We start from the raw sequence: 22,388 nt of genomic DNA on the forward strand, positions 1-22,388 counted from the left end.
GAATTTCGGGGGGGGGGAGGGTTTAGAACAAAGAAAAACAAATACACTCTCACCAAGTAGCCTCATTAAAATCTATCACTCTTGTGGGAGGTTTGGGGGAAAGTGGAGGGTATTGAAACTGCACAGGGGCTAGAATCTTGGGCATAAAAGCATGAGATCTGAAGTTTGATCCCTGGCATCACCACATCATATGTACCAGAGTGATGCTCCTGTCCTCCCCCCGCCCATTAAAAATTAATCTTAAAAAAAAAAAATCAACACTTTCAAGTTGATTAAGCAAAGATCAGGCATAATTTATACATGTGTAAATGTATTTATTTAGATTTTTTCCTATCTTGGATGTAAAGTGCAGACAAAATGTCAAACAGAAATACCTTATCAAGTGTACAAATCTACCTAGTAGGATCTATTTCCTATAGTGTATGCTGCACATTAACTTCTCAGCTTCTGTATTATAACAAATCACACAGATAAATTTCATCAGTTTGTATAACAAGATATTTTACTTAAAAATTGTAATTAGTAAACTAGTGCACATTGTTAATTTCCATGAGGGAAATTTTCCCATTTCCAAATTCACTGAGTCACCCTACTTTCTTCCAAAACCATACTATTTCAGAGGAGTGGAACAGTTCTGTTCCACTGAAACACTTCAGTAAACACTGCTGTAAACTGTATGAAAAAATAGAATCTGTATCCATTCCCTGTTAATGACTGCATATCACCTTGTTAAGTACAGAATAAGATGGCCACCAACCACTGTCACCCAGGGACTAAGGATCTGAAAGATCTCTAATATCAGATAGGAAACAAATTCAAAAGTTTACTCTTATATAATGGAGTTATTGTATTTTAAAAGTGGAAAATGAAGTCATACCCAAGTGTTCTTCTCTTATTTTCTTTTTGTGAAAAAGAGACAAAGACCAGAGCACTACTCTACCATTTATACTATTCTATTTGTTTTTGTTTTTCTCTGGACCAAACCCAAAAGCCTCACAATGCAAGATATATAATATATAGTGGAGCCAAAGTCCTAGGCCCTCAAGTATTCTCTTGATACAATTTTATGGTATTGCAAATTTGGCCAAATCCTTAAGCAATAATTAATGAAGGGGAAAAATGTTAGTTTTAAAAATAGCGTTTATGGGGCCCAGTGGTGCCTCACCTGGTTGAACGCATATGTTACAATGAATAAGGACCCAGGTTCAAGCCCCAGGTCCCCACTTGCAGGGGAAGGCTTCACAAATGGTGAAACAGGTCTGCAGGTGTCTCTCTGTCTCTCTACTTTTTTTATCACCCTCTCAGTTTCTGGCTCTCTCTATCCAATAAATAAATTAAAGATAATAAAAAATTTTAATAACGTTTATTCTGTGAGACATTCTATGATAAAGTGTGAAGGACTTGACTGCAAAGGACATACTCACAAAATATAATAAAATACTTTATAATGAATATGAAGAGTAAATTTAAGAATATCACAAAATATAATAAAATATTTTATAACGAATATGAAGAGTAAATTTAAGAAAAGATCATTTTTAATTTAAGAAATGCCTAGAGAAAGCTTCAGAGAAAATTCAACTAAAAGTGGGTACCTCACTTATAGGAAGTAAAAGTAATAGCAGTTTAGGCCTTATGAGTAAGGAATGAAAATGGCATAACCTATTTCCAGAGACATTACCTGCGCTTAACCCGCTGCGCTACCACCCAACTCCCGAACTTTGATATGTGAGGAGGGTGAGACCAGAGCATTGCTCCGCTCTGGCTTTGGTGACGCCTGGGATTGAACCTCTAGTTTCTGGGGCATCAGGCATGCAAACTGGTTCTGTAATAAGCTGAATGAACTCCCCAAAGTTTTTCTGTTTTTTAAATGTGTTGGTGAGAGGATAACCTGGGCTACAGCAGGCTAAACTACTCCCCAGTGCTAACTAATGCTTAATGCGGCATAAGAAAAACTTAAAATATGTCTGTAACTCACATATATTTTTGCTGAGTAGTGCTGATTAAGAATAAACTTGTTTTAGCTACTCAACCCTTAAAGCAAAGAAACCACAGTGTCTATTACATGCTAAGCACATGGAGATACAACTCTGAGCAAAATAGTACAGAACTTAAATTAAAACACGGTAATAAATAACTTATCTGAAGCTAAAAATACAAATGCCCCATCTGCCAGGTTCTACTCCCCCACAACTTTCGGAAAATTTCTATCTACTACTGCTGGTCCTCAAATACTGATCTGAAAAATATTGATTAGTAATTACTTGATATCACCTACAAAGCCTACTTTTGCTCTCCCTGGCTAGCTTAGAAGTGATTGACAGATCTCCTTCCTTGTTATTTTTTTTAATTTGTTAAATATTTACTTATTTATTCCCTTTTGTTGCCCTTGTTTTATTGTTGTAGTTATTACTGTTGTTATTGATGTTGTTGCTGTTGGATAGGAGAGAGAGAAATGGAGAGAGGAGGACAGAGATGGGGAGAGAAAGATATACACCCGCAGAGCTGCTTCACTGCCTGTGAAGTGACTCCCCTGCAGGTGGGGAGCCGGGGGCTCAAATCAGGATCCTTACACCAGTCCTTCTGCTTTGCGCCACCTGCGCTTAACCCACTGTGTTACTGCCCCACTCCCAAAATGTTATTTCTTATGGCACAGGAGGTGGTACAATGAGTAAGGAAATGGACTCTTGGTGTGGCGCACCTGGTTGAGCATACATATTACAATGTGCCAGGACCTAGGTTCAAGCCCCTGCTCCCCACCTGCAGGGGGAAACCTTTACAAGTGGTGAAGCAGGTCTACAGGTGCTTCTCTGTCTCCCTCCCTCTCTCTATCTCCCACTCTTCTCTCTCAATTTGTCTTTATCCGATAATAAATAAATATTTTTTAAAAAAGGAATTGGACTCTCAAGTATGAGGAACCAACAACTAATAGAAATAGTACAACAACAACTAGAAATAGGTAATTTCTAGTAAAGTGAATGTTCAGCAGTCAGCCACTAGCATTATAAGAAAAACAATTTCTCTAAATGCTGCATGAGATGATGTGGAATTCGCAAGTATGCAATATCCTTCAAAAACAGCTATACAGTAGTACTTGCAGTATGTCGACTTGCAATATCTGGATTCATTGGAGGCAGTGCTCACCAACATTGTACATGAGCACTGCTATAGTGAGTCATTTAGGAAATTTATTTTATAATAAAGTTTATTTAAATAAACTATGTCAGAATCTACTAAACAGAAATCTTGAGTTTTGGGCCTGGAAGATGATGCATTGAATAGTTCGCTGAACTTTAGAACCATGAGGCCTAGAATCCCATGTGCCAGAATGCTCTGGTTTGTGTTTTCTCCCTCCCTCACCTTCCCTCTCTCTCTGCTAATAAATAAAATCTTTAAAAAACTACTCAGGGGGAGTCGAGCTGTAGTGCAGTGGGTTAAGCGCAGGTGGCGCAAAGCACAAGGACCGACATAAGGATCCCGGTTCGAACCCCGGCTCCCCACCTGCAGGGGAGTCGCTTCACAGGCGGTGAAGCAGGTCTGCAGGTGTCTATCTTTCTCTCCTCCTCTCTGTCTTCCCCTCCTCTCTCCATTTCTCTCTGTCCTATCCAACAACGACAACAGCAATAATAACTACAACAATAAAACAACAAGGGCAACAAAAGGGAATAAATAAATAAAATAAATATAAAAAAAACTACTCAGGAAAGTATGACGTCAAGATTCTAAAAATTTTTGAGATAAAAATGTAAATAACTAAAAACTGACACTAAAAACTGACATCAATCAATGGTGCTTAAATTTTCAGATGAGTACTTGGTACAATGAAATCCTCTCTAGTACTCATTCCAGTACTAATTCAAGGGCTATTTGATTTATCCTGCATTGGCATAATCACAGCTATTATTAATTAAATACAACACCTTTTGCAAACAGTATACTTTATTTATTTATTTATGAGAATGATAGGAAAGAACCAGATTTATTTATTTATTTATTTATTTATTTATTTATTTATTTATGAGAATGACAGGAGAGAAAGAACCAGACATCACACTGGTACATGTGCTGCCAGGGGTTGAACTCAGGACCTCATGCTTGAGAATTCAGTACTTTATCCATTGCGCCACCTTCCGTATCACCAAACAATATATTCTTTGTCATCGATTTTTATGAGCACTTTGCTAGGTCACAAAATATTCTATAGCAAAATATGATCTACTAATTTTTAAGGGGTAAATTACACAATGTCAAGATTCCCTATTTTTTTAACATATAATCACAGTAATTTTCAAATAAAAGACAATGAGCTATGCATGAGTTTTTATTCCTTAATTGTGCAAACATAAAATATACACCAACTTTACCAAGTCACCACAGGAATATGTAGTATACAAGCATAAGTAACAATACAGTAAGAGAGTATAAGCATACGCATTCATAATTGTTAGGTTTTTTTTTTATTTTCAATTCCTATTCTTGATGATGTAAAATAAATGCAAGAGAGGAAGTGTAAGCCTTTTTACAATTTTATTCACTAATTATGTGAGTTTAAGATGCAGAAAGCTTCATATGGGCAACACTTATTATAAGCTCCAAAGTGATAGCATAAGTAGATAAAACACAAGAAATCTGTGACTCCCCTTTCCAATTCCACATTTTCAATATACTCACTAACACTCTAAGTGATCTTACAGAACTGCCAAGTTTTGAAATGCATTCTATATCACTAAAGGAATTTAACTAGGTTCACATACAATTACAGAGTTGAGCTAATTTCACAGAACCTTATATTCCAAAACTCGGTCATTTGTTAAGTTCAACAAATACTTAAAGATTACTGACTGGGCTATAAATTACATATAAAAGTGAAAAGTGCAAAATGCAAAGAGTTATGTAACTTGAAAGCTCAATTAATGAATCAAACTTTTTTTTTTTTTTTAAACCAGAGCACAGCTCAACTGTGGCTTATGATGGTATTGGGGGTGTGGGGTTGAACCTGGGATTTTGGAGCCTAGGGCACTATGCATAACCATTATGTTATCTCCCCCCAACTGAAAGCTCAATTAACAAAGACATCATGGTAGTATATTCAGCTGGTTGGTTGGCTTATAATGTGCAATAGAGTAAATGGAAATGTTTGAATGTTTACTATATCCCATGCAATCATTTTCATTTAGTCCTCACAGGAACTCTTATCAAGTCAGGGAGGTGACTTAGTGTTAGTAGTAGAATGTACAATTCCTATGCTTAAGAAAGATCCTCCTAGTAAAGTGTAGCCATATAAATCACTAGTTAATTAATATGAGGGGGAAAATTAATTGTATGTCTCGAAGTTTTTAAAACACAGACTGAGTCTTTTTAATATATAGGCTGTATATTCGATATGGCGGACTCTCACAAAAGCCTAGACCAAGTAGATCAGAAGCAACCAATGGCACAGCTATATAGAAGATACTGGGTACTATACAGCAAACCCTAACAAAAGGACTTTACAAAGTTAACCCAATTATCAAATAATGTGATGATAACATTAACTATCCAGTGTCTTTTTGAATCCTAAGACAGCAGGAACCTCACATCTCCACTATAGAGCCTATATTCCCCCCAGTCCTGGAACCTTAGGAGGTTATGCTAAATGTAAGCAGCATGCCAAATAAAGTACAGCGAATTGGAAAAAAAATCTGCATAACAGTAAAGTATTCTGATTAGGAAGTCAATCATTTCTTTAAAGACTGAAGACATTTTCAACCTTAAAACTACTCAGTTAAACGCTAATATGCCCCTAATTATATATAGCATTATGAATGTCAGATTAACAGATCGCATGAAGACTGATTCCATATTCCCCTAGATCCCAAAAGTGATGCTTTACTCAGGCTGAATTCTAAAGTAGAGAAAGGTTGATGGAATTTTCCATTATAAGGGATCACAAATTAAGGTGTTACAGCACTGTAAGCCAAAAAAAAAAAAAAAAAAAAAGGAACTTCTCTAAATGAACACACTGCACAGTAACACAAAACTAATGTCTTGTCTCTACAACTCCAAGCAGAGGTGACTCTTCAAATCATAGTACACTGCCTATACTTCAGGAATATTTTTGCATTTTAATAGTATTCTATTGAAGAGATTACTTTTTAAGTCTTTCATGTGAAAACCAAAATGTTCCTTCAAAAAGTAACCAGCACTAACTGTTGAGTTATTACCTAAATTCTATTTCCTTGCATTAGCAATACATATCACCTACCTAGCTTCAGTTTTCCATAGGCTTTGTCTAGCTAAAAGCCATTACTGAAGGTCAAGTAATATTCTTTCAGTTCTTAACACAATCTAAATCAGAACAGTAAACTGTTAATAACCTTTCCAACTTCCTCCCACCCAACTGTGAGATCCACCCAACTGTGTGGTCCACAATCCTCCTTAATGAAAAAAAGAAAAATCAAAGTTTGCAAATTCAATCCAGACTCAGGCATCAATTTTAAAAGGTAATGCATTAAGATAAAGCCAAACATCTAGGGAGTGAGCCTCCAGAAAACATGTAAATTAGATAACACATCATGCCACTTGTCAGACTGTAAATCACAAACTTTGATTGCACTGCTTGAAACATGGTGAACTAACTGGTAGTGGAAATTCTCAGCCTATAAGGGGCACCCAATCTCTTGAAAACTTGCCTTCCTTCATAACCATCCCACCTTATGACACACCTCTATCTTTTTTGTTTTTTTTAATCACATGCCACTCAAGAAGTCACACATTTCTCAACTTCAGGTTTAAAATTTCAAGAAAACACTGGAATCCGGCAGTAAGGCACTGAAATGTCTTCTGTAAAGCAATCTTTGGGAAAAGACTAAGTTTTACTCCTCCACTTCCTACATCAAGAGTCCTCAAAGGCACAAAGTCCTGCAGTATTTGGATATCGCCAAAAGACAGTCAAGCCTCAAAGACTGGTCGCCTCAATTCCCCCCAAATCTATCACCAGTCATTCGCAATCGTTTACATCTCCTACTCTTGCATCAAAGCAGAGTTTCACACAATCCTGGGTGGGGGGGAGACTTCCAAGTCTCCAGTACCCAAGGAGAAAAGAACTTACAAAAAGACTAGCTCTTTCATGCGTTAAGAAAACTGTGACACCGGGGTGGGGGTAAGGAGAGACAGGCAGACACCCGGAAGAAGTATGGGGGTTGTGATTACATGGTCCGTGCCATCAGATAACACATTAAAAAAAAATCCACTCCCCAGGACTAACAAACGGGGGGGGGGGGCAGAGCGGAGTAGAAGGGGAGAGGGAGAGGGAGAGGGAGAGGGAGAGGGAGAGGGAGAGGGAGAGGGAGAGGGAGAGGGAGAGGGACCCCACAAACTGAGACGCGGCGCTCGGCTCGTTGGAAAGCCATCCAGGGGCTGCCAGGGCAGAACGGGCTGGAGGACCGTAGAGACCCGACTGTAGGGGATGTTGCAGGGTGGGGAACCTGGTGCCTTCCTCGGGATGGAAGGGGAGGAGGGTGGCCCCGAAGCCTTCGCCCTGCAGGGTTCTGGTCCCTCAGAGTATCTGGGATCCCAGTTCAAGTCCCGCTGGGCGCGAGGGGAGGAAGTGGTAAATGTGCATCCCCGGACTCTGAGCCCTACCAGTCCATATATCCGCGCTCTCGGCTTCCTCGGAGAATAAGCGAGGAAGTAACGGTCCCCGGAGCGAAACCGGGCCCAGCACTGGGGCGGCCCGGCCCACGACCCCGGACCCCGGCCACGGCGCGGGGAACCGCACAGGCGCGGGGGAGAGGAGAGGAGAGGAGAGGAGAGGGACGGGGTGGCCCGCCCCGCACTCGCCAGCCCCGGCCCCGGCCCTTCTCCCGGCCTCGCCCCGGGGCGCGGCGAAAAGTTTTCAGCCAAAGTCCGCGGCACCCGCTCGCTCAGGCAACCGCCCGAAACAACCGCCTCGCCGCCCCGGGAAGCGGCCCGCGCCGGCCCAGCCGAGGCGCCGGGATCCCCGGGACACCCTGCAACCCCCTCCCCGGCCCCCGGTCGCGTCTCCCGCGGCCGCTCCGGCCCCCGATTCACCTACCACATAGCCGGGAGAAGAGCAGCAGCGGGAAGAGCAGCAGCAGAAGCAGCGGCGGCGGCGGCGTCGGGGGCGACAGCAGGAGCCCGGCTCCAGGGGGAGACGCGGAGGAAAGTTGTGCTTTGCTGCCTCCGGGACACAGTGGAGCCGGCCCCGGGGTCCGCGCCATTCCCCACCCGTCCCCCCGGCCCGCCTGACCGCCCGCCCCCCGGCTCCCCCGGCTCCCCCGGCTCCCCCGGCTCCCCCGGCTCCCCCGGCTCCCTCAGCCCCGGCGCCTTAGGCTCTGGGCGGTGGCAGCGGCGGCCGCGGCGAGGCGGTGGCGGCGGCGGAGGCTGGAGGTCCGACGCGCGTGTCTCCAACTCCCAGTTCTTGAGCCGTCGCCGCTGGCTGACACTCAGCCGAGAGCTCGAGGCGGCCTCGACTCCGCTGTCGCCGACGCCACTGCCCAGGCTGAGGCGGGAGCCGCCCGCCGCCCGCCGCCGCCGCCGCCGCCACTCCCCTCCCCTCCCCCCGGCACCCGCCCACCTCGAACTCCTGGGAACTCGGAACGCACCACCCGCCCGCGCGGGAGGGAGAGAGGAAGACGACCCTTCGGAGCCGGGCGGGGGCTCAGCCGCTCACCCGCCCTCCCCTCCTGTCCGATCCCAGGGCGCAAGCCGCGTCTCCTCCACCCCGCCCTCCTGCACACGCTCCTCCCCGCTTTCCAGAACAAGAAAAAAAAAGATCTCTTCACTTTTGAGAACGTGTTTCCTCGCAAAGTAAGCTTTTAAAAGGACAGCAAAATCTGGACCAGGTTATTAGCCCCGCCCCCCCCCCCGAGCTGGCCTCGTCTCCCCCCCTCCCAGAGTTTCCAATGGTCTCGCCCACTCCGCCCCTCGCGGGTCCACCGCGGCCCCGCCGCCGCCGCAGACGGAGGCGGAGGGCGGCGGGACAGTTGTGCTCGCGCTTTGCTGCGCCCGGGTGGCGCTCTCCGGCCGGCGGGACCCGGGACGCGGTGGGGGTGGGGAGCAAGAGGCACGCAGGGGCTGGGGCTGGGGCTGCCCTTCCGTTGCCCAAGCCGAGAGGTTCCTGTCTAGGAAGCCGGACGCAGCATGGAGTAGTCATCTCCACGCCGGGGAAGCAGGAGGATGAAAGGAAAAGACTTTCTCCTTCCTGGGACAGCTGTGCTCCGATTCCCGCCGCCCACCCACCCCCCCACACACACACACAATCTCCTTCCCAGTCCTACTTCGTGCTCGCCTGCCAGGCACGGCTGCACAGGCATTTTTCGTGCTCTTTTCTCTGGGAGGCTGGCTTGGTAAAAGGGTCAGCGGAACCGGTCCAGGAGAGCGACCCCAGAAGATTTGCTTCTTCTCTTGTTTCTCTCTTAACTGCTGGGCTCTGGGCTGTCCGCGCCGGAGGACTGGCAACAGGAGGCCATGGGATTGACTGATTGCCCCACCACCACCATCATCATCGGAGAGCTTCCAGTGCGGTGGTGGTTTCCTTTGGTTTTGATTCATTTGCATGCTCGCACGTGTCATTTTATTGTTATTGCCTGTTTTCCTTTGAACCGATCGCGGGACAGCGACCTTAGGAAGTATTAAACACTGACCGGTGAGAAAAGTGCCTGGGGTCCATCAGGACCCTTCCTCACCTCACCCTCCTCTCCTTGCCCCCATGGCTGCGCTCCCTGCCAGCTCCGCTCGCCCTCCCGCCCCGCCGCGCTCAGCCCTGCTGGCCTGACCTTGGGGCCACAGTCACCGGCAGTTCTGCGGGGGTGGTGGACAATGTGAACATTCCTGAAGGGAACTGGAGGCAGAGAACACACGTCCTCAGCCCTGTCACCGTTATTGTAGTTACGGAGGTCCTGCCATCGCTATCAGAAAGTCACAATGTGCTCCAATAAAAAATAAAAAAAAAAAAGTCCAATAAGGCTTCCGCCGCCAGTCTCGGCTACACTAATGCCTGCCTACCGCCAATATCACGCCGTCTGCCCTTCAATCACCAGATCTTCCCACCCTCCACCTACTGACTTACAATGTTTTACTCACCTCTAAGCCTACACACCATTCTCTGCCCACCTCTTAGTAACTTCCGCCTTTTATCCTGTCTCAAGGCGCTCTGTTTAATACCCCTTTTCCTCCACCGCCACCCTCTTCTTCCTTTTCTCTCAGTGCCTGCCTGACTCTGACATCCCTACAAGTCTGTCTCCTGCAGCCACTCCTTTCCATCAGCTATACTCATGATACACTTGCCCAGCGTCGTTCCAGGAGACTCCCTGATGATGATCATAATTGACGAAATTTTGCTATTGTGACATTCCTCCACGGTGCTGACACCACCGTTTCCCATAAGAAATTTTCTTTTCCTATTTTCTTGTTCCCTAGACCTAATTTCCCTTCTAAATTTAGGCAGAGCCCACTGTGCAGCAACTAGCTAATTATCTGTTTAGATAGCACGTCAACACATTGCGGGTGCTCAATTAAATGTTAACCAAAATTTTAATATTACTAGCCAATTTGATTCTCTCCTCCCCACCCAAGCCTTCCCTGGTGGTTCCAGTTTCGAGAAAAATAATAGTTTATTTGAAAAGCCGACATTTGAAAAGATGCCAAAGGCTTCTTATAGGGTCCATTGTGCAATTGCTACAGAAACCATGAGGGATTAACAGGTTTAGTCCTCCTCAACAGAATAGTTTGGAGCTTTAAAAAATGTTCCCCTATATTTTGAGAAATTGGATTAGTGACATGTTGTGGTTATATTCTCCTCTGTCCTAAAGTGAAGAGTGATCCCTAGAAATGCAATGTTTGCTATATAAGCATTAAATGAAGAGCATGTTATGTCCTAATAATAAAGATGTGTTGATATAGTGTCTTTAGCCAGAGATGTTAAAGCACAGTCGTACTTCACTAGGAAGGTAACAATTACTATTGTTTCTACTTGACATCTGAAGGAACCTAGACACAAAGGTTAAATGCAAATATTACAGGTGTGGTGGTTCCCCTGTGAGATCCAAGTTCTTACTTTTTTTTATTTTTTATTTAAGAAAGTATTAACAAAACCATAGGGTAGGAGGGGTACAATTCCACACAATTCCCACCACCCATTCTCCATATCCCACCCCCTCCCCTGATAGCTTTCCCATTCTCTATCCCTTTGGGAGCATGGACCCAGGGTCATTGTGGGTTGCAGAAGGTAGAAGGTCTGGCTTTTGTAATTGCTTCCCCGCTGAACATGGGCGTTGACTGTTCGGTCCATACTCCCAGTCTGCCTCTCTCTTTCCCTAGTAGGGTGGGTCTCTGGGGAAGCAGAGCTCCAGGACACATTGGTGGGGTCTTCAGTCCAGGGAAGCCTGGCCGGCATCCTGATGACATCTGGAACCTGGTGACTGAAAAGAGAGTTAACATACAAAGCCAAACAAGTTGTTGAGCAATCATGGACCCAAAGCCTGGAATAGTGGAGAGGAAGTGTTAGGGGGATACTCACTACAAACTCTAGTGTACTTCTGCTTTCAGGTATATATTTTGCAGTAGTTTACGGATATGTGTGAACATCTGCTCTCTCTCACAGAAACTGGTGTATATCTAGGTTTTGGGACTTTGTTAGAAAGTGAACCACCTGAGATGGAATTAGAGTATACTATGAAAGGAAAGGTCTCACCCGAGTAATGAAGCTGAAGGGTTGTCATTCCACACGTGAAGTCTCTGGACACAGTCTGAAGTGAAGCATGTTGAAGTGGCAATCGTTGTGTTGGTTAGGTTGTGATCGGCAGATGCAATATTATTTGATATGGATTGGGAGAGGCATACGGGAAAGTGGGCCCTATCCAAGGGTTCCAAGACTCGGGAAAGTAGAGGCTCTATAGTGGAGATGTGAGGTTCCTGCTGTCTTAGGGTTCAAAAAGACAATCGATAGTTAATGTTATCATCACATTATTTGGTAATTGGGTTAACTTTGAAAAGTCCTTTTGTTAGGGTTTGCTGTATCTTGTATATAGCTGTGCTATTGGTTGCTTCTGATCTATTTGGTCTAGGCTTTTGAGAGAGTCTGCATATCAATTACATGTTTCCAGAAGATGTGGTAAGAGCTCAAGCCACTAGCAGCTTCTCAGTCTGCCATCTTCCGGGAACCTCCAAGTTCTTACTTTTTAATGGGCACCAATGACCTCTCATGATGTCTCCTAAAAACAAATTGACTAAGATATCTTAGATTTTCTTTTTAATCCCCCCATAAATTTAAAAAAGATATCTTATATTTCTACTTTTTAAAATTTTTTATATTTATTTATTTATTTCCTTTTGTTGCTCTTATTTTTTACTGTTCTTGTAGCTATTATTGTTGTTGTTGATGTCGTTGTTGGATAAGACAGAGAGAAATGAAGAGAGAAGGAGAAATGGACAGAGAGGGGGAGAGAAAGATAGACACCTGCAGACCTGCTTCACCACTTGTCAAGCAACTCCCTTTCAGGTGGGAAGCCAAGGGCTCAAACCCAGATCCTTACGCTGGTCCTTGCGCTTTCTACTTTTTTTTTTCTACTTGTGATTTCTACTTTTTAAATGCCCGTTCTTAAATTACTGAACACTTAAATTCTCAAATGCAGAAACACACACACACACACACACCACAGGTTTTCCTGTTGGATGTTATTGCATACTACAGAAAATATTTACAGATACAACCTTTTCGAAAGAGCCATGATTTAAAAGGTGAGAGGGAGACTTCAGCAGGAGAGTGTTGCTGTATCTTATACCATTTTCAGTTTGCTATCATTATAGATAAGTTTTTTTTTTAATGTTTGAATATCAAACTGGTTGAAGGAATAGCTACAGTTAAGTTGTTAGCATTTCTGGCAATACTGAATCCAAGATGTACATGTATTTTCAAAGAAAAAAATAGTTAATCAAAAAGTAACATAATTCTCATACTAACAGTGATTTCCATGGTGTGGGGATGCGTATTCTGATGGTTTCCATGCCACTTTCTGCTTCAAAGACTACTGGCCAATTATTAAGGTGCACTGACTTAACAACAACAAAAAAAAGTTAACATCTTAACAAAGAAATAATTATATATAGTGCTGGTCATTTTACATTTACTCAATTAAAATGAAAGGTTTGAGTCTTAGAATTTCATAGCTGACCCAGAAACAAAGATTTTCTTTTTCTATGTTTTTGTCGTTATTGTTGGAGTTTCACTGCTCCAAGCAGATTCATTTCACATAGAGAAAAAGAGATAGAAAGACACCATAGAACTGAAGCTTCCCTCCAGCTCAGTAGGGGACCAAGCTTAAACCTGGGTCCTGTGCATGGCAAAGCAAGGTAAGCCGCCTTGTCAGCCCAAAACAAAATACTTTCTAGTGGACATAAATCAGTGTGTCCTATTGTTCCTTCTCTTTGTCATCAGCATCATTTTTATAACTTTTATATAAAAAAAGCATACTTTTTCCCTCAGTGGAAGAGATAAGCAATGCTTTGTGGAATGCTTGTACTATATTTGATAATAGGTTTATCTTACCTTGTTAGAGTCACAAACGTCTAGAAAGTAGGCAGTGGCACACTCAGTTTAGATGCACATTACTAAGTGCAGAGAAACTCTACATGGTAAGAATCGTTTAAAGTCTAAATATATAACCATAGTAAGTTATTTATTTATTTATTTATTTATTTATTGAGCTGGAAGGTGGTTACTCTAATTGCCTACTGCTTGAGCTTCATTGTTCTACTTGTCAAGCTGTTATCTCTCCAACCTAAGGTCACAATTACATGGTCAAGGTTAATAGTACTGGAACTGGGAGTACTAGCACTGGGATGAGGAGGTATGCAAACTCTATGTCACCATTGCCAGATGGCTTCCTGGTAGGTTCTGTCAACTGAAGTCACAGAAGTGTGAGAAGCAGGAATAGGGAAGAAGAAACATATTCCTGTCTTCATCACTTCAGCAGTATTAGTCCTTCCTTCTGTCACCAGCAGTTGGTTTGAACCTTCTAATTCTTTCTTTATTGTTGGATACAGACAGAGAAATTAAGACGGGAAGGGAAAGATGGAAGGAAAGGAAGAGACTGGGTGGTGGCTCACCCAGTTGAGTGTGGTATGTACTTTGTGTGTAGTACTATGGTATTACAAACAAGGATAAGTGTTCGAACCCCCACTCCCCACCTGCAGTGGGCCACTTCACAAGTGGTAAAGCAGGTCTGCAGGCATCTGTCTTTCACTTTTTCTCTCTATCTCCCCTGCTCCTCTCAATTTCTCTTTGTCCTATCAAATAAAAAAAACGTGGAAAGAAAAAAGAAAGAAAGAAAAACTGGCCACCTGAAGCAGCTATGAGCCCCCAAAAGAGAGAGATAGAGAGACAGAGAAAGGGAGAGGGAGAAAGGGAGAAAGAGAGAGAGAGAGAAAGAGAGAGAGAGACCGAGACCTGAAGCCCAGCTTCACCATTCATGAAGCTTTCTCCCTACAGGTGGGGACCAGGGGCTTGAACCCAGGTCCTTACACACTGTAATGTGTGTGCTTAACCAGGTGCACCACAGCCTGGCCCCTCAATCTTCCAATTCTTTCTCACTCTAAGAACCTAAGTCAACATGAGATGCCAGCACCAGGCAAATCATGCCTACTTCTCAGTAGTCTAAAACTCAAGATTCCACCAGAGTGTCCTGGAGCTCCACTTCCCCAGAGCCCTGCCCCACTAGGGAACGAGAGGGGGAGGGGGGCTGGGAGTATGGATCCACCTGCCAAAGCCCATGTTCTGCAGGGAAGCAATTACAGAAGCCAGACCTTCCACCTTCTGCACCCCATAATGACCCTGGGTCCATACTCCCAGAGGGATAAAGACTAGGAAAGCTATCAGGGGAGGGGATGGGATATGGAGTTCTGGTGGTGAGGAGTTGTATCCCTGTTATCCTATGGTTTTTGTCAGTGTTTTTTTTTTTAATAAATAAAAATTTAAATAAGTAAATGAACAAGTGAAATATAAAATAAAACCCAAGATTCCTATTCTGAGCTTCTAAGTACCTATAACTTCAACCTTCTTTCCCTCAGCCCTAATGATGGTAACAGCTTCCTATAGTTCATATCTCTGGATCCTTTATAACAAGACACTATTATTAAATTCCATGGTTAATGTAGTATAGTTTCTGTTTTCCAGAATGAACCATATGATGGATGCTCTATTTTTCAGTGACAATTTCTCAAAATCTTGTAAGCTATTTCTTTCTAGGTAAACAACTTAAAATAACAAAGCCACAGCCATCTATCAATCTGTGCAAATAAACACAATAAGGGAAATGAGCAAAATGGATTCTGTTTCATTGACAATAATTCTAATTAAGTGGAGGTGAGTTTGAAATAAAGAAATTTGTAGGTAATTTTATTGGTGTTTTAATCATATGTATATGTAAATTTCTGTTGCTCATGACATTCTTATCTAGGTACTGGTAAAAAATAAATAGAAATTTCTTTTTTTTTAAATTTTATCATCTTCTATTTATTGGATAGAGACAGACAGATATTGAGAGGAGGAGGGGAGATAGAGAGGGAGAGAGACAGAGAGACACCTGCAGACTTGCTTCACTCGCAAAGCTTTACCCTGCAGGTGGGGACCGGGGACTCGAACCCGGGTCCTTGTGCACTGTAACATGTGCACTCAACCAGGTGCACCACCACCCAGCCCCTAAATAGAAATTTCTAATTTTACTTGATTTTTTTTTGCAGACCTTGATTATGCTTGAGTATCATTATACGTGTAGAAAAAAAAAAAGGATTATTTGGGAAAAGAACTGAATTTATCTCCTAAACCCAAGTACACAGTAATCTAGGCAAGTGTAAGCAAACAAACATTTTATAGGGGCCAGGCAGTGGTACAACTGATTGAGTGCACGTGTTATGATGTTTAAGGGCCCAGTTTCAAGTCCACCTGCAGGGAAGAAGCTTCATAAGCAAGTGAAGCAGTGTTATAGGTTTCTTTCTCACTATTTCCTCTCTCCCTCTCAATTTCTCCCTGTCCTAGAAAATTAAAAATATATAAAACTAAAAATATACATTTCATAACATTATCAATAGCTAGTTAATGGCATATAATATATGACTTTTTTTAAAGACACTGGTTCTAAGGACTAAACTTTGAAAAACAGCTATCATGAAAAGGATAAAAAGCTTATCATAGATTTATGTTAGTTTAAATAAAAGATCAATTTTGCAAGGATGATTGAGCTATCTTATGCTGGAGTGTATTTCAGATATTGGAAATAAAAACATCCAAGTCTTGACTGCAAATACCAATAACAGTCTTGCAAATAGTGGAGTCTTATATAGTATGAGAAATAGCAGAGGAGGAATCTCAAGTGTGTCTGAAAGAGACTGTTAAGGCCTAACAGCAAAGGTTACATTTGAACAGTTTAAAATAATAACTAGAAGTTTCTCATATAGATGAAGTAAAAAAAAGCACAGATGGTAGGTTACAGAAGCATGACAAGAATGTGTGTGTAATAGAAACCACAACTATTTCTGTGCTGGTAGAGGAATTAGAGGAAAAGGTAAAAAAAAAGAAAAAGGGGGGGGGGAGGCAGGAATATGTTTTTTAATTTTTTTAATATTTATTCCCTTTTGTTGCCCTTGTTGTTTTATTGTTGTAGTTATTATTGTTGTTGTTATTGATGTCATCACTGTTGGATAGGACGGAGAGAAATGGAGAGTGGAGAGGAAGACAGAGAGGAGGAGAGAAAGATAAACACCTGCTGACTTGCTTCACAGCCTGTGAAGAGACTCCCCTGCAGGTGGGGAGTCAGGGGCTCAAACTGGGATCCTTATGCCAGTCCTTGTGCTTTGTGCCATGTGTGCTTAACTTGCTGCACTACCGCACGACTCCCAGCAGGAATATTTTTAATCTCATTTTTTTTAAAGTCTGGCTTTTATCTGGTAGGTCATGGGAAAAATTAAGAATTTTGAGTAGGATAATGACAAGGTTAATTTTGCAGGCTAAGTTAGAGATTGGTGTAAAGATGAGGATGAATGGCCAGAGAATTTTAGAAAACTTATAAGCAGAAATTTTGTAAGAACCTATAAGGAGGCAGCTGGGCAGTGGCACACTGGGTTAAGCGCACATAGTACAATGCGCAAGGACCTGTACAAGGATCCGGGTTCAAGTCCCTAGCTCCCCACCGGCAGGGACATTGCTTCACAAGTGGTGAAGCAGGTCTATGGCTGTCTTATCTTTCTCTCCTCCCTTCTACTCTCGGTTTCTCTCTGTTCTATTTAAAGAAGAAGAAGGAGGAGGAGGAGAGGAAGAAGAAGGAGGAGGAGGAGAAGGAGAAGAACTTATAAGGAGCAGAGGAGAGAAAGAAGGCAATAACTTGAAGGGTGATAAAGTAAATGCAAAGGGGGTAAAGAAATCAGAGGGACTGGGGAGACAGTTCAGTGGCAGAGCACAGGACTTACATGTCCAAGGTCCCAGGTTTGACTTCTGGCAATGCTATATACTAGAACTGAGCAATACTCTTCTCTCTCTCTCTCATAGCAATGACAGCAATAACAATCACAACAACAACTATAAAACAAGGGCAATAAAAGGGGAAAAACAGCTTCCAGGAGCAGTGGATTCATGATGCAGGCATTGAGCCCCAGCGATAACTCTAGAGGCAAATTAAATAAGAAAGAAAGAAAAGAAAGAAAGAAAGAGAAAAAAAGAAAGAAAGAAATCTGACATCTGTAAGTTCAGTAAAATGAAGAGACACCCCCCCATAGATATTTCATCCTGCCCTAATAAATCATGAGAGGTTTCCTCTAACTTGGACCCTTTGACATCTAACATAAAACATGCTCATTAGCTTCTTCAAGTCTTCCTACCTAGACATGTAAACACAGGGAGACTGTAAGACAAGTTACTGATATCCTTTGACCTTTTCCTGGGAAAATTATGTTTTCTTCTTTGGTAGTATTTAGGGATCAAATTAGTTCACAAAATGACATTAGAAAGTTTACAAGTTGTTAGTTTTTATTGTTGTTAGTAGTAGTAGTAACAGCAGTAATAGGAGAGAGCAATAGTGTTTTTTTTAAATATTTATTTATTTATTCCTTTTTGTTGCCCTTGTTGTTGTAGTTACTGTTGTTGTTGATGTCGTCATTGTTGGATAGGACAGAGAGAAATGGAGAGAGGAGGGGAAAATAGAGAGGGGGAGAGAAAGACAAACACCTGCAGACCTGCTTCACCGCCTGTGAAGCGACTCCCCTGCAGGTGGGGAGCCGGGGGCTCGAGAGAGCAATAGTATTTTTAAACAGAATCGGAAGTCGAATATCATCATTAAAAACCTGAGAGTGAAGTTCTTATAAGGCTCATCTTCCCACATCCAGTAGAAATCAGTTCTGAGGAACGCTGCCTTCCATGAGCAAGATTATGCTAATTCAGCATCTTTCTGTGTTGCTTTACTGTTTACAAACTTCTACAAAGTACTTTCTGTGGTAGGCAGAATAATGGTCCCTCAAAAAAACAAATCCACATTCTAATCCCCCCAACCTGAGGCTGTGCTATGTTACATGGTAAATGGGGATCAAATTTGCAATTAAGCTTGCTAATCAACTGACTTTAACAATAGAGAACATATTCTGGACTCCTCAAGTGGGCCCAGTGTAATCCCAAGGATCCTTAAAACAATCACAGAGGGAAGTAGAAGAGTTTGAAGGAGAGGAGGCTACAGAAAGTTATTAGAAAGATGTAATGTGTGAAAATGTTATGCATGTACAAACTATTATATTTCACTGTCGACTGTAAACAGTTACTCCCCCAATAAATAATAATAATAATAAATAATAATAATTAAAAAGAAAGATGTAATGTTACTGACTGTAGTGATAGAAGAAAGGTATAATGGGCCTAAGAATGTGGTAGTTCAGAAGATGGAAAGATACAGGTTCTCCCCTGAAACCTATAGAAGGGAATACAGCTCTGACTACATACTGATTTTAGCCCAGTGCAACCCATGTCAAACTACTAATCTACAGAAATTTATGATAAAGTTTATAAGAGCAACAGTAGAAGAGAAAGCCAACTATGTCTATCTATCTATCTATCTATATGTCACATATATAGACATAGAAATGCACACACATAAATATTTATATTTAGCTTTCAGGTTTCTTCACAGAGCTTCTAAAACAATCTGGAGTTTCCACTTTGATTTGAAACTCAAATGGGTAGGAGAAGTGTCTTTTGTTATTTATAAAAAAACTCCATTAAACCACATCTGCATTTATATTAATGATGCAATTCCAGTAGTTTGGGAGCTGGTTACCAGAGAAACCAATCAGCTCATTTAGAGGGTTGGAATTTTCAGTCCCACCTCCACCCCCAGTCTCCAGAATGAGGAAAAGGACTGGAGAACAACTTAATCACCAATGGTCAATGCTTTCATCAATCTTGCCTACATAATGAAACCTTCATTAGACACACTAATGAAAGTGGTTTGGAGAAGTCCCTGGTTGGTGAGCACATGGAAAAGTTTTTAGAGGACATTCTGAGAGGATGTACAAGCTTTACCCTTTTTTCCATACGCATTACGGCCGGAGGCATCTTCTCCATTTGTCTTTTGGTAAGTTGTAGTCTTTATAATAAACTGACAAATATAACTAAGGGTTTCCCTAAATTGTGAAAACATCTCTAGCAAGTTACAAGTCTTGAGGAGAGGGGGCCTAGAAACCTATTTATAGCCATTTGGTCAGAAGTATTAAGTGAGGGCATCTGAATCAAAGGCAGTCCTGTGAGACTGGGCCCATGCCGTGAGGAGTCTGAGAGAGATTTCAGAGTGAGCAAGTGATCACTGTAGTTCCTGAACTTTCCAGAGCTTTGGTCTTAGAGTGAGGAAATGTTCTAACCCTTTTAGTTCCAAACAAAGCCAGTTTTGACTGAGCTGCAGCAAGATAGCCCCATTCTTCCCCGAATTGCATAACCAACCCATCCTTTATGCTGTGCTAAAGCCCCATTCATAGGGTATAAAACCTGCTAACCTGTGAGAGATGGTACTAATCCAGAATCACTTGTCTGATAGGCCTTCCAAAGTTTCCTCCAATAAACCCGCTTTGACTCTCAAAGAAGCATTTCTTTCTGTTTCTGTTTCTCTGTCTCCCATTTTCCAACTCCTGATTTTTCTATCAGTTTATACTAAATCGAGGTTGTGAATGTCATAAATGAATTCTTGTTTCATTTCCTAGTGTCCTAAAGCACTGACAAATTGTTTGGTCAAAGTGTTTGTCACCAGGAATTTTTGTTTTTTATACCATCACTAAAGGGAAGAAAATCTGAAAAACACCAAGAGGAAGTCAGGCACTGTTTTCCTTATCTGAGAAGGAAGAAGAAAAGGGGAGGCACTCCAAAGTAGCAATAGGTGTAGGTATGACTAGGAAAGGAAATGAAGGAAGGGTCATAGAAGTGAGTAAAAATAGGTAAAAAAAAAAATGTAGGTAGATGATAGGGAGACAGATGAATAGATAGATATAGATCATTAGTCAAAACACATCTGTGACCTTGGAAGAACAATTACAATTTCACTGGAGGTGGGGTGAGCATAGGGATACAGAACTCAGGTGGTGTGAATGGTGTGGAACTATACCCCTATTATCTTAGAATTTTGTAAATTATTAATGTTAAATAAAATAACAGTAAATTTATAAAAGATAGAAAAATTGTTTGGTATGGGAATATCTCTTCTTCCTCCTCTCTGCCACATACTGTGATCAAAAGTTGGTATTTTGTCAGAAAACAAGATTCCCTTTTTTTGCTAAGATTTTTTTTCTTGCCATGCAGGCATTTAAAAATTTTATTTATTTATTCATTCATTTATTTGTTTATTTATTTATTTATTAGTTAGAGACTGTCAGAAATTGAGAAAGAAGGGGGCTATAGAGAGGGAGAGAAGCAGAGAGGCACCTGCAGCTCTGTTTCACCACTTGTGAAGCTTTCCCCCTGCAGGTGGAGACTGGGGCTTGAACCCGGGTCCTTGTGCAATTGGAACATGTGCACTCAACCAGGCGAACCACCACCCAGCCCTGGAAATTTCTTACTAGCATTAAATCTTTTTTTCTGTATTCAAGGACCTTGATATAAAACACCTCCTTATGTTAATTCCTTTGTCAACGCTCAAGGACCTTGATATGAAACTCATTACCTCAAACATCTTTACCTCCAACAGGGATCCCTACTCTAGTCCTTGTGCTTCAGGCCATGTGTGCTTAACCCGCTGTGCTACCGCCCAACTCCCTTTCTTTATTTCTTATTACTGGTTTAATAATGACTGACAAGATTGTGGGATAAAAGGTGTATAATTCCATACAATTCCCACCACCAAAGTTTCATACCCTTTCCCTGCCATTGGAAGTTTTCATATTCTTTATCTCTCTGGGAGTATGGACCAAAGATCTTTATGGGGTGCAGAAGGTGGGAGGTCTGGCTTCTGTAATTGCTTCTCTACTAGGCAAGGGTATTGACAGGTTGATCTATATCCCTAGCCCATTTCCATCTTTCCCGTATAGAGTAGGGGTCTGGGGAGATGTGGTTCCAGGACACATTGGTGAAGTCGTCTGCCCAGGGAAGTCACTTTGGTGTCATGGTAGCATCTGCAACTTATTGGCTAAAAAGCATTAAGATATAAAGCAGAACAAGCTGTTTAGTAATCAGGAGCCTAAATGTAAGAATATAGCAGATGAGATTTTGAGGGGTCTTCACCTAGGAAGAAGCTAGGAAATCTATTTTAAGTTTATTCCAAATGGCATATGTCTTAATAATTTTTGCCTAAGCCTAACAGCTAACATGCAGTTGGACTAAGTATTGTTTGGGAAGATGGGGCCAGAGTTTAGAATAGGACTAGAAAGCTGGATCAGAGCAGAGAGTAGCTCCCAAATATGGGAAAAGTATATAAATACCTTTAATGGTAAACTCCATCAATCTGACCTAGGGCCCATATCTATTCATATATTTGGCACAGGAGCCTGTATAACCTCTGCATCCCTGTCTATATGAGCTTGTATTCCATGCTCATAGCTAGGAAAATTCTAGGCTGCACTCATTTCAGGACCAGTCTTTCTGGAGTGGTAGGTCGACCGAGCCTGCCTTCAGAGAGTGGGGCAATTTCTACCATTGTTGCTCCACATTGAGGACAAGGTCCTGTAGAGGCCCACAAGAGGGTTTATGATGTTGCTCCTGATGGAAATTACCAATGATGATGGTGAGAGGGATGTGTTAGAGGTACAGGTCCATCATATCTATGTGGAAATCCCAGGATTCCCAGATTAGGGTCCCGGATGATGGGGTAGCCTGGTAGTGAACAAAAGGGCCATTATTAAAGTGTGCTGACCTCTTGCCCTTATCCAGTTTT

General features: G+C 42.2%; 1 protein-coding gene across 4 annotated transcripts in view; it reads right to left on the minus strand.

Annotated features, from left to right (window-relative positions):
- NECTIN3 (nectin cell adhesion molecule 3) overlaps positions 1-9,636 on the minus strand; it is a 112,152-nt gene extending 102,516 nt beyond the window's left edge. Inside the window, exon 1 of one of the 4 annotated variants that reach the window (XM_060198405.1) lies at positions 9,282-9,636. In XM_060198405.1, the coding sequence (XP_060054388.1) occupies positions 9,282-9,576 (295 nt within the window). In that variant the 5' untranslated portion in view covers positions 9,577-9,636. Of the gene's footprint in view, positions 1-8,056; positions 8,572-9,281 lie in introns of those variants that run through there. The other 3 variants (XM_060198406.1, XM_060198404.1, XM_007516334.3) reach the window with 3 other exon arrangements.
- Between the last annotated feature and the right edge of the window lie 12,752 nt (positions 9,637-22,388).

This window comes from Erinaceus europaeus, chromosome 9 (assembly GCF_950295315.1).
Source record: "Erinaceus europaeus chromosome 9, mEriEur2.1, whole genome shotgun sequence".
NCBI lineage: Eukaryota > Metazoa > Chordata > Mammalia > Eulipotyphla > Erinaceidae > Erinaceus > Erinaceus europaeus.